A 12,457-nucleotide genomic window follows, 5' to 3' on the forward strand; every position below is an offset into this window, starting at 1 on the left:
TGCTATAATCTTCTTATTGGAAACATAGTCATACTGTGTCGTGTTTTCCTTTTGTTCTGTTTTCTCTATGGTTAATGTTGTTGTTGTTCTGTGCGTGTATTCTGAGTTCCTTTTATTTATTTTTTGGAGTTTTGAAAGGATTATTAAATATGTAGTGTCTGTATCAAAACACGTAATGGAATACCCTACTTCAACATGAGATGAACATAACATGTTTAACACAAATTGTCACCCCTATAATCCATTGCACCATTTTCTTATTTTACCATGATTGGTCATGAATAATAAGTTTACATTATTGCAGCAGTAGAGCCACGTTCAATTAATTAGGCGCAATTTGTAAAGAATTTATCTTTATATACAAAAATGGAGTGATTTAAAGTTTTTTTTTTTTGGCAATATTACACCCACTAAAAATTATAGGGTTATTTTTGAGAACTTTGATTAAAAAAATTGGTAATCCATGTAATTTTAAACATATTGGCATATATAGAATAAAATTAAGTACACAATATTTTTAAAACAAAAATTAAATGGCAAGTTTTAAATAGTATTTTAAAAAGTAATGTCAATAGTGGTCTCAAATAAGAAGTCACATAAAAAAAAATTAAAAAATTAAAAAAAAATAGTAAAATTTTGCCACTTAGACATTGTTGTGAAACGGTTGTGATCATAGTACTTGTAATGTTTTGTGAAGCCTAGTTGTATTTGATTAGGATTATAACCCAACCTAAAATAATATTGTTATGATTTTTAATGAACTAAGCCTATAACAGCCCAGCCAAAAAAAAAAGTCAGAATTTTAAGGCCCACACGTGCCCCACCTAACCCATCCTCCCGCACCACATATCTCACAATTCTCTCTTTTCTCTATTTGGCCGGTCACTCTCATTCTTGTTCTTCCTTTCTTTTTCTTTTTCACTCTACACAACACACACGCACGCACTCCTTTCCCTCATTCTCCCACCGGTACACTCCTCATCACCTCCACCATTTTTTTTTCTAGCAAGATCACTGGAAAACCCTCAAGAACATCACACCTTCACATAAGTTGTTTGAGGTAAAATTTCTAATCTCTTTTTATGGGTATTATGTTCTTGTTTGAGGTTATTTTTACCCAAGCTTTAATAATGATGTTCTTGAGATTTATGAGCTTCTTGGGTGATATTCTTGTAATTTTGTATATGAATTTTTGACTTGGTGGACTAATTTTATGAGTGGGTTTATGGTTTTATTAGTGGTGGCTAACTAAGGTTTGTGAATGGTGAAAATCTAGAGGTTTTGAGCTATATCATATGAAATAAATGGTGAATATAATTTTTATGGTTTATTTGGGGCTAGTAAAGATTTAAATTGTTTGTTTTGAAGGATATTGTGATTTTGGTGTCATGGGTCTCTTGATGATGTTGTGAAAATCTTGTGGAAACTACTCATAAATTATTGAGGTTTTGATGTTAGAGATAATTCCTTGAATGATTCATGAATATAATGGGAGTCTATGCCTTGTAAAGTAGTAATTGGTTGAGAAACTTTGGAAGTGGAAAATATTATTTGTGAGGCTAATTCTAGGCTTGCCTAATTTAGTACTTATTTGGCAATTCCTAATATATAGCTAGATACAATTTCAAGCTTCATGCTTATTGTGATAGGTTTGTTTGGAATTGTTTAGGTTCTAACTAATCTTATTTGGAGCTTGGAAAATTAGGCTTTTGTGGGTTGCAAGGTAAGTAGTTTTTTAATGAGATATTTTTTGCAAACTAACCATGTTGCATAAACGTCATTTTTGGATCAAACACATTTTGGAAAATTATTTGTGGGATTATACTTTCTTAAAAAGTATTGTGTTGTGACCTTATTGTATACGACTATTTTTGAAAAATGACATCATATTTGGCAATGCATATGTGGAAATGTATGATTTGTTAGCATGGAAAAGAGTAGCATCTTTGATTAAATTCTTGAGAATGGGTTTTATTTCTGATTGCATTATTTGCAAAATTAAAGATGCTTTGATATTTGGGAAAATTGATACAAAATCTTCTTGACAAGAAATGAGTTTGATGGCTTTGAGAACTTTGTATATATTTTGGATATTTCAAAAGTTTTTGTGAAACTACTTGAAATTAAACTGTGTTTTGAATTCCTGTAAACTGTGAGCTCTTTATATTTTAGGCTATGACATGTGATTACCCAACTATATACTCTAGTCTGTGTGACATTAGTATCTTAGCACCCGTCTTTGTGATGGTTATGAGTTCCAGCTTTGTGTCGGCGAAGAGTTCCGGCTTTGTGTCGGTAGATTAGTTCCGGCTTTGTGTCGGTGATGAGTTTCGACTTTGTGTCGGTGATGAGTTTCGACTTTGTGTCGGTGATGAGTTCCGGTTTTGTGTCGGTGATGAGTTCCGGCTTTGTGTCAGCAGATCAGTTCCGGCTTTGTGTCATTAATGAGCTCTAGCTTTCTGTCAGCGATTGTCATGTGGCCTTAGGTTAGATTTTCTGGTTTGGAATGGTGGTGTTATTGCTCACAGTGTATATTACGTAGTTTCATGTTGAGATATATTAAGGAATATTATATATGTAATTTCATAAGAACATTTTGAGAAGCTTTGTGCCCTGTGATTTTATTTATTCTTATCATATTATTTTTGGAAATGGTTTTGTAGAAATTATTTGGAAATTCCCAAATTAAAACATGATTTGTAAATTGTTATTATCATGAAACTTGCATTTCCCCCATCCCCATTAATTATGCTACTTATTGGGCTATGTCTCATTCTATTATTTTACAAACTTTTTCAGAGTAGGCAACTATCGTTTTGAGATAGCTTTTTGGTGGCTAGCAGAAGTTAGACTAACTATTGATGGAGGTTGACTTATTTAATTATTTTATTCAGTCCTCCATTCTTTTGTAACTAATGGTCATTGTATTTATTGCATAGAGCTCTGACTTACTTTTGGAGTATATTTAATGGAATTATTATAATAATTCTTGATGTTGGTACTTGATACGATTTAACTTGGATTGAATTGTCGAAAGGAACGAAATCTACAGGTATCTTTGAGATGTTTTTCTCATGCTTTGGGCCCTTTTGGATTTGGGGCGTGACAAAACCTCCTTGGGGGTCCAAGGGCAATGCTCTCAGGAAAATGTTTTTGCCCATTTTGTAACCTATTGCGAATCCTGTGCGTATGATAGAAAAACTGTTTTCTTGAAACTCACATAAAATAAAAAAAATAAAAATAAAAACTAGTAAAACTTTGCCACTTTAGACATCATTGTGAAACAGCTGTGATCATAGTACTTGTTAGGTTTTGTGAAGCTTAATTGTATTTGATCAGGATTACGAACCAACCCAAAATAATATTGTTATGGTTTTTAATGGGACTAAGCCTCCTTGGGGGTCCGGGCAACACTTCCGGGAAATTTTTTTTGCCCATTTTGTAACTCATTGTGAATCCTGTGCGCATGATAGAAAAACTGTTATTTTGGAGATTAGGGTTTTGGTGTTATTTTTTAGAGAGAAAATTATACTGTTGTATCTTGTTATTTTTCCTGAAAATAATGAAATTCTTGCAACTCCGTAGATGTAGGCAAATTGTCTAATCACGTAAATATTGTCTTGTGTGATTTTTTTTTTCCACATGTTTTTCTCTATTTTTACATCTTACAAATCTGGAAATTTCGTGAATATTCCCCTTTAGTACTGGTCTAAAAAAATACTTGTCTAAGTACGGTTAGTTAAACAAATTTCCTATAGTTTATTTAAAAAACACCAGTGTTTTGCATCCTTTATATTCCAATTTTTACGCTAGCTGCAAATTTAATTGTTTGATCAAGGAAAAGAAAAGGATAAAGAAGAAATGGATAATCCTATATTTAAGATCTATTTTTTAACAATTATGGAAGTATATAAGTAACAAAAATGTGGCCCATAATAGAAGCAACCCTGCCAATCCCGCCCATGAAAACAGTATCAACGAGACCAATATAATAATAATTGAGATTTTTTTGATGAATATAATAATGATTGAGATAGGGACCTATAATCAAAGAATTCGCACTAACAAGCTTATAAATCTAGGATTTCTCTATGCCTAGGAAATGTACAAAAGCTAATCACGCAACGTATCATAATGATTCTTTAGTGAGATCATTACTGTCTTAGGCAACTGAGTGCTTGAATCGATGCCACACCAGTTCAAAAATCTTTGTTTTTTTCTTTGCAAGGTATCCCATTAAAACGTCAGCCATCTTACCACTAGTGACTAGTTCATCATTATTGATTATAATAATAAGTTAGGGTTTTCCTCTCATTATTTATTAGTTTAATTATATAATTCATAATTTTACAAATTCTATTATTTAGTTTTTGAATAAGGATTTTCTTAAGTAGTTATTATATTGGTACATATATATAATTGTTGGTAACTTTATTAAAATATTTTTTAATTAATTATGAAATTCATATTTTATTATTCTTTAAACAAAATATGAATTTATATTCTATAAAAGCGTAGAGTGGAAATCCCAACCTTATCTTTAATATTTATAATGAAAATCTTTGAATTTTTTTTTGACTTCTTTTAATGTTGCCATAAAAATTTTGAGAGCTACATTTTTTATGTCATTAGTGTAATATATATTTTTATTGATTTAAAATTTTATAAGGATTTTCTGTAAAATCTTTTATATTTACAACTTTATTTTGTATCATGTTACATTATATTTTCTTTAAATGATTGAACAAATAGCTTTATATACAAACACAATCAATAAATAAATATCTATTAATATATATCATAATTAGTTAATTGTGTCTTTAGGAAATATTTTAAATAGAGAGGATATCATATTTTATTAAACTTTCAAATGCACTAGCATACTAACTAGTTATATTAATTAAAATAAATAAAAGAGAGAGAGAGAGAGAGAGACTAAGATAATGTGGTATCACCAATTTTCCATGAAGACATGCAAATGTCATTTTGGATTTTTCTATAGATAATAATGCCATACTTGCATTTTACCCCTTACGAGCTTCATAAATAAAAATTGTTTAGTAGTCATTCACACAAAATTAATGTTGTTTGTGAGATTCAAATAAGGTTAAAGGGTTTCTTAAAAAATAGGTAAGCTTTATTACTAGTATGCAAAGACCACCATCAACAAACTAGTTCGAAAATAGAATTTCGATAAAATAAATAAAATGGCTTGTTCTAGAAAATTAAATAAAAAACATAGAGCAACAGTCTCATGCTACGTAGGCCGAACACCTGTCCTTTATTAATTATTATTTGAGTAACAAAAGGGCAAAATGCCTAAACAACATTAAAAAAAAAAAAAAAAACATAGAGCAACAGTCTCATGCCGTGTAGGCCGAGCACCTGTCTTTTATTCATTATTATTTGACTATCAAAGGCAAAATTCCTGAACTTTATTCGCCATTATTTAGTACTACTATTATTGAAATGGTGAATGATCTCTTCATTCCCCACTACTAGTGGATCCTTTGCTTGGAGGATCAATTGACTGTCCAGGTTCAACATGTGGAAGTAGCTGTAGAATGAACAGCAAACAAATCAACATGTCACTCATTTAGCTTGAGCTTAAGCAAGAAAATTAATTTAGAGAGAGTGAGAGGAACCTCAAAATAGGCTTCCAATTTGTTCTCCAGAATGTTATATTCTTGTTTCATGGTAGGAAGTATAGTCTTCATCCTGCTCATAGTTATTGACAAGACCATAATTCGCAACAATGCTTTAGCACTTACACTAATAATTAATGTGGCCTTCAAATTCAATATGTTTATGAAATAACATAAACTTCTAACAATGGCAGTAATAGCATTCTCCCAATAATTTTCTATGAGATATTTCATATGATACTCTACGCTCATTTGTAAATTGTAAAACCTATATATCTCAATCCTACAATTGTATAACATACGGTGAAAGTGTCACTTTGATTTCAGATTTCAACATAATAACAATTAACTATTAGATACTCGTCTAAAATCATAGATGAGAGAACAAATTAAAGATAAATAGATAAGTTTATATCTAATACTACAACTATCATGACATGAGGAAACAGATTAAGTATATAAGTATAAACTTACCCTTCCATGTCGCCTGCTTCGTAACATTGCAGCATTTTCTCAACTTCAATAGGCACCTTTTTAGCTCCAATTCTGCAGATAAAAAAAAAAATAGAGGTCATGTCCAGTGCAAAATAAAGGAAAGAAAACAAATCTTAAAAAGAAGAGTTTTTCTTTGTACCCGAGGCAGCCGCTTTTCAGTCTGTGAAGAAACTTTCCCAGTTCAGTGATATCGAGGGGTTCATCAGCCTTCAAATGTAGCCTAATATTATTTAATCATAATCCAATCACAAGGGGTGTAAGTTTAGAATTTGAAGATAATATTATTACTATTATCATTGTTGTTACAATATTTTTTTGTTAAAATTCATAAAATTTGCTCAGAAAAGAAACTAACTAATGTGATTTAAACTAAGTAGAAAAACATCATAAGAAAATTTATACTATGCAACTCACAGAGATTCTTCTATGCCAGTGACATTTTTCAGTGAGTCAGTTAGAAATACATTTATAACATTCTTAACAAAGTTTGGGTCGCTCGCATCCTCCAATTTCTCCAATTCAATGAACTGTTCATTTAGGAGTCCCTGCAAAACAATGGTACTTTATTAGCACAATTTGATTATTAGTACTATATCTTAGCATCTGAGATTCTGAATCAAATTTTAACTTTCTTATTAAAAAGTTTATGAAAATCATTGGGATTTCCGGTTTTCACACTTCCACCATAAATTTTGGTGAACATTATAATATGCAACATATATTATGTCTAGTATTATAATTTATACAAATTAAATAAAATGACTGAAGGCATAATACAACATTTTAACAAAGTCCCCCACCCCCCAAAAGAAAAAAAACAAAAAAAAAAAACAAAAAAACAAAAAAACAAAAAAAAGAAGACATAACTAATTAAAGATCTATTTTCGCGGTAAGATGGTAAGTGCATAATTAAGTTTTATTTTGCTACTCATTTGTTCTATTTTTAATAAAATATTCCCCCATAAATATTTCAACAGTAAGCTTCTAGGGGGAAAAAGGAGAGGGGGTTGCATATTCAAATAATTTTCATGAAGGGAACTAAAACTGTGGTATAAATAACCATGCAGAATATTACAGTATATGGTAATGGGGTATTGAAAATGAAGTGAAAACAACTACAACGTTTTTTCAGCAAAGAACTAAAGAAGAGAAAAACCTCGTCAAACAAGGATTGCCTCATGGAGGCAATCTGTTGTTGCAAGGAGCTGCCAGCCATTCTTACAGAAAACGGTGAAATCAAAACAACAATTAAACTAAGATCAAATTTTTAAGGCTTGAATGACAAATGGAAAGCCACTTGGGCTAATATATAGGCAGAAAATAAATTAGAGGAAAACACATGTTTAGTGTGCATTAATTAATTGATTCTGAAAGGTATAATTACAAAATCTAAGAGGAAAATGGCTTTAATTTTTGACATAGTTACTGCTTAGTAATATTAACCAAGAGGCAACAATCAGAATATGTAAACATAAAAAAGCAATGACTACAACATAAAAACTATGTGATAAAAAAATCATTTAGAAAATATGACACAATAATTATGTGAAAAGGAGTCATCTAAGAAATGTGTGAATATGTGAGACTGACAGTTGCCATGTTTGCAGGAAAGTTAGTGGACTCGAAGAATTGAAGTGTCAAGGCATCCTATTTTGATTATTGAATTAGCATTTTAATATCTTTTTTTTATCTTCTTTCACCGAAGATGAAACAAATGAATGGATTTATATACTTTTATGTTTATAGAATTTTATTTTTCCTTTTTTTAATCCATTAGTTAACTATCCAATGAAAGCTAGTGATAAAAATTTGTTAGGAATACACATGTAAATGAAATTCCCTATAAAATAAAAATGACAAAAGAGAGTAGTTAATATATATATATATATATATATTATGAAAAGAGTAGTTAATAATTAATATAATATAGTTGGACTCATGGCGTAGCTTACATGGTTGTACCATGGTACATTCCAACTAAATGTAATAAAATTGGTAGTATTGAAATCTTGAATTGGAGACACAATTTTAATTATGAGTAATAACATGTCTGTAACAGTTTTTATCCTAAGTTCTAAAGCAGTTATAAGAGCATATGACAATCAAAGCAGTTTTATAAATAACTTTTTGTATAAGCATTGAGAAGCGTATCAAAGATAGGAGAGTCCATTATGAGGATATTATAATTTCTCCAAAGTAGTCAAATCTTTAGCTCTTCTTAATGTTATCAGGTTAATCTATGATACACATCTTATATAAAATTACCATTTAGCTAAAGGAAAATGAGATTTTGCTATACTGCTTATGCAAATATACAACTCCATTAGTTATGTTAGGAGGACAGTCAAATTTGTGGCCCCCATTCATTGGCTAAATTTGCTAGACTGATTGATAGTGAACTGGTATGGTCGGAAGAATCTCTACCACCTGCTCCTGAGGCATTGTATTTTGACAGTTGCAATCTTATGAATGAATGAATTGGTTCGTTTTCCCAAAAAAAAAAAAAAAAAATACAAGTCACTATAACTTATACAAAACGATTTTTTTTTTTTTTTTATTTCTTTATGTTATCCAAGAATTAAGGGAAAAAGTTGATGATGATAGTTGTTTGAAGAGAGAGAAACAGCTACAAAAATTATAAATAAAATTTATATTTTAATAAAATAGAGTATATAATACATAACCAAATGTGGATGTTTTGAAAAATGGCTAGCTAATATTCATTAAAAAAAAAAGTAGTTTTTTATTTTAAGTGGACAATAGTTTTTGCATAAATTAATGTGAATGCTTTAGCTATTTAGAAATTATCGGCCACAACAAACTATCCACTTGTCTTTTTCATGGTTTTTTTGAAAACAAACTGATAATTTAATTAAGAAGCAAAATGTGCTAAATCTTTTATGAAAATTAGGCATAAAATGAACCAACTAACTAAAATGAACTCCTAAAACAAAACAAAACAAAACAAAACAAAACAAAACAAAACAAAAAAAAAAACCAAACAAACAAACAGGATAAACCTTGACCATGACAATTAATATAGACACATCGCAATTCTGGTAAATATCCATAAAATAGTGGAATATTGTGTTCCTTTAGCACTTATATATATATATATATATATATATATTGAGGAATGTAATATTGCTTAAACTTACATTAAGTGTAGTATATATATAGTTGGGTTCAAGTTACACTTGATTTAAATTTAAACAATGTTACACTACTTAATATTTAACATTGGATGTAAATTTTGACAAATCCACCATTGGATTACATTTTTTGTTATTATCCTTTATTTTTGCAAATTCTCAAGATAATCAAAGATCAATAACTATGTCATCGATAAATTATTTAAATTTAAGTTTTTGTATTTTAAAATAATGCATAAAATATGAGTTTATGGATTAAATAGTAAATAACATTCGATTAATACAAAATTTGACATGCATGTTAAGAACATATAGAACATGAAATCTAATGGTGAGATTTTTAAAATATAAATTCAATAACAAGTTTTTTTTTTTTTGAGAAACTTCAATAACAAGTTATTAGGGAGTGTAACATTACTTAGAGCTCGTGTAACTTGAACCCAACTCAATTATTTGAATTCAAGTTTTTGTATTTTAAAATAACATATAAAAGATGAGTTTATAGATAAAATGGTAGATAACATCAGATTGGTACAAAATTTAACATGTATGTTAAAAACATATAAAACATGAAATCTAATGGTGAGATTTTTAAAATATGAATTCAATAACAAATTATTGGGTAGTGTAATATTGCTTAGAGTTAGAATAACTTAAACCCATCTCTCTCTCTCTCTCTCTCCTATATATATATATATACACACATTTTTTTTAAATAACGGATTATTAATTATGTGCCTGTTTGGTTTAGACGATTTGGACCAAAAATCATGATTGCAGTTCAAAGCATGATTTTTTGTGTTCAATAAAATATTCAAATTGTGGTTTTTTATCGAGTAAACTTGATTCTTTCTTCTTCTTTTTTCTTTTTTTTTTTTTTTTTTTTTTTTTTTTTTTTTTTTTTTTTTTACAATAGACTGCCTATGTAGCAATTCTAAATCATAACAAAACATAATATAAAGTCGTTACTCTTTCATATCACACAATTTCAAAAGACTAGACCAAATCCACCTTTTTTTTTTTTTGAGAGATAATTACAACATGTTGCTAACCCCGCAGTTCGAACTCCTTTCCCCTTAGACCCCCAAACACTTTGTGAATGGGGAGATGTCAATTCAGTTACAAGGTCTTTAATGGCCGGACCAAATCCACCTTAAATCCCATATGGGAATTGAATTTTAAAATTAATTATGCTTTTTTTTGTACCACTTGACAGAACAATAAAAGTAAAAATAAAATAACGTTAGGAAAAAAAAGTTCTACTAATATAGTCAAACAATGTGAATTTAAAGTTTTAAACCTAGGAAGATGTTGCTTTTTTCCATAGAGAAGCTAAATGCAACAATCCTTTTGTGAGGAAGGGTCAAACCAATGGTGGAGTTGAAAAAAAAATTCGAAAGGATATATGCTAAGTGTCCGTTTGGAAACAACTTATCTAACTTTTCACTGACAATTTTTTACCAAAAGTGTGCAAATTATACTTGTACCTTGAAAATTTTTGAAAAAGTGAAAAAAAAAAAAAGCAAAAAAAAAAGTGAGATTTTAAAAAACTGTACATAAAAAATAAAAACTAAAAGTTGAAGCTGATGCCAAATAGGCTCTAAATACAACAATAGTTTTTAAATCTACACACACTGAACATGAGTTTGATTTTCTTGTAGATAAGAAAATTTCATGAATTTTAATTTTTATAATTCAAGACATGTTCTTTCCTTAAGTCATTACGTAATTATCATTTAAATTATATTAATAAAACTCAATATTTTTTAAACATTTTAAAGCATGTTTTTTTTTAAATTAAATAAATTAAAGATTACATATTGGAGTATGATAATGGTTTTAAGAAAAATTAAATTTATTGAAAATAATTATTTTACATAAATTAAATTATAAATGCCACTTTTATTTTCCTTAACATATATAAAATGCACTAATATTAAAAGAAATATAATAAAAATGCTAAATAAAAGAATTTCATATGTTTACTAATGACAAAATAGAACATGTCCTTTAATCATAAAAATCTTTTTTTCTAATGGGAAAAAGGTAACAAAATGGAAAAGAAAAAAAAAAAAGTGGAGTTTTGTTTGTATGTTTTTAAAAACAGATGCATGAAATTCTCATAAAGTTAATGAGTTTTATACGGTATTAAAATTATATTATATATTATAAGGAAAGAGCTAGTCATTAATATTTTAATAAGGTCTACACTACATACAATTTTTAAATTTAAAAATAAATAAATAAATAAAACCCCGTTTATGCTTAAGTGAATGGTTTTGACTTTTGAGTGAGTAAAAAAAAAAAAAAAAAGTTTTATTAGTTCTTTTCTAACTTTTAACTTTATATCACTAATTTCTCGCGCCGCTTAGGGTTTTCTCTAAACTGCGTGTAGAATATCGTCCCTAACCTAGTTTAGGGTTGCTGTTCCCTTCATGTCTCCGAACTGATAGGACAGACTGTTTGACTGTGTGGTTCGCTGTGTTAGTTATCGTTGCTGGTTTATACCTTCATGGCTGGGCTGGACGACTTGTGGACACGTTTTTCTCTTACAGAGGATGAGGAAGGGGGCGCTGATGTTCCACACCAAGAAGAAGTCGTGGTCCATCGTTTAGCAGGCAAGTTCTTCACAAAAAGAGTTCTTAATGTCGATGCAGTGGCGCGCACCTTCAAGCCACTGTGGAAACTGGCTGGTGAACTGAAGATACGGGATTCTGGTGATAACGTGTTGGTGTTTGAGTTTGACGATATCATAGACCTTGAACGAGTGCTTGAATATGAACCATGGTCGTATGATAAAAGTTTGATAGCTTTCCAACGGGTTACTGATGTTGAACTGCTACCACAGATGGATTATAACCACATAACGTTCTGGGTGCAGCTTCACAACTTGCCGTTGAAGAACCTAACCTATGAAATCGGTGAAGCTATAGGCAATGCTATTGGGAGGGTTGTTCAGGTGGCTGATCCGGAGGACGACGGCGCGGGTGGGGAGTTCTTGAGAGCTTGGGTGACCATGGATATATCCAAGCCCCTTCCGCGATGTTCGAAACTGAGATCAGATGGGAAACAACTAGGGATGGTGGCTCTCAAATACGAACGTCTTCCCAATTTCTGTTACTGGTGCGGTCGGGTTAACCATGGGGAGCGTGACTGTGAGGTTTG

General features: G+C 30.0%; 1 protein-coding gene and 1 long non-coding RNA gene across 2 annotated transcripts; one reads left to right on the forward strand and one right to left on the reverse strand.

Annotated features, from left to right (window-relative positions):
- The first annotated feature begins 887 nt into the window (after positions 1-887).
- On the forward strand, positions 888-2,603 carry LOC115987365. Its single transcript, XR_004091066.1, has 2 exons — positions 888-1,060; positions 1,670-2,603. It is a non-coding gene; the product is annotated as an uncharacterized LOC115987365 (long non-coding RNA).
- Positions 2,604-5,255: 2,652 nt separating this feature from the next.
- Positions 5,256-7,536, reverse strand: LOC115988163 (pseudo histidine-containing phosphotransfer protein 2-like). The gene is made up of 6 exons (XM_031111806.1): positions 7,297-7,536; positions 6,555-6,685; positions 6,280-6,360; positions 6,120-6,191; positions 5,646-5,718; positions 5,256-5,557 (listed from the first exon to the last, which is right to left on the reverse strand). Exons 1-6 carry the CDS (start codon positions 7,354-7,356, stop codon positions 5,486-5,488), a joined length of 489 nt encoding a protein of 162 aa, XP_030967666.1. The 5' UTR covers positions 7,357-7,536; the 3' UTR covers positions 5,256-5,485.
- Positions 7,537-12,457: the final 4,921 nt, after the last annotated feature.

The sequence above is a fragment of the Quercus lobata genome, chromosome 4 (assembly GCF_001633185.2).
Source record: "Quercus lobata isolate SW786 chromosome 4, ValleyOak3.0 Primary Assembly, whole genome shotgun sequence".
NCBI classification, from domain to species: Eukaryota; Viridiplantae; Streptophyta; class Magnoliopsida; order Fagales; family Fagaceae; genus Quercus; species Quercus lobata.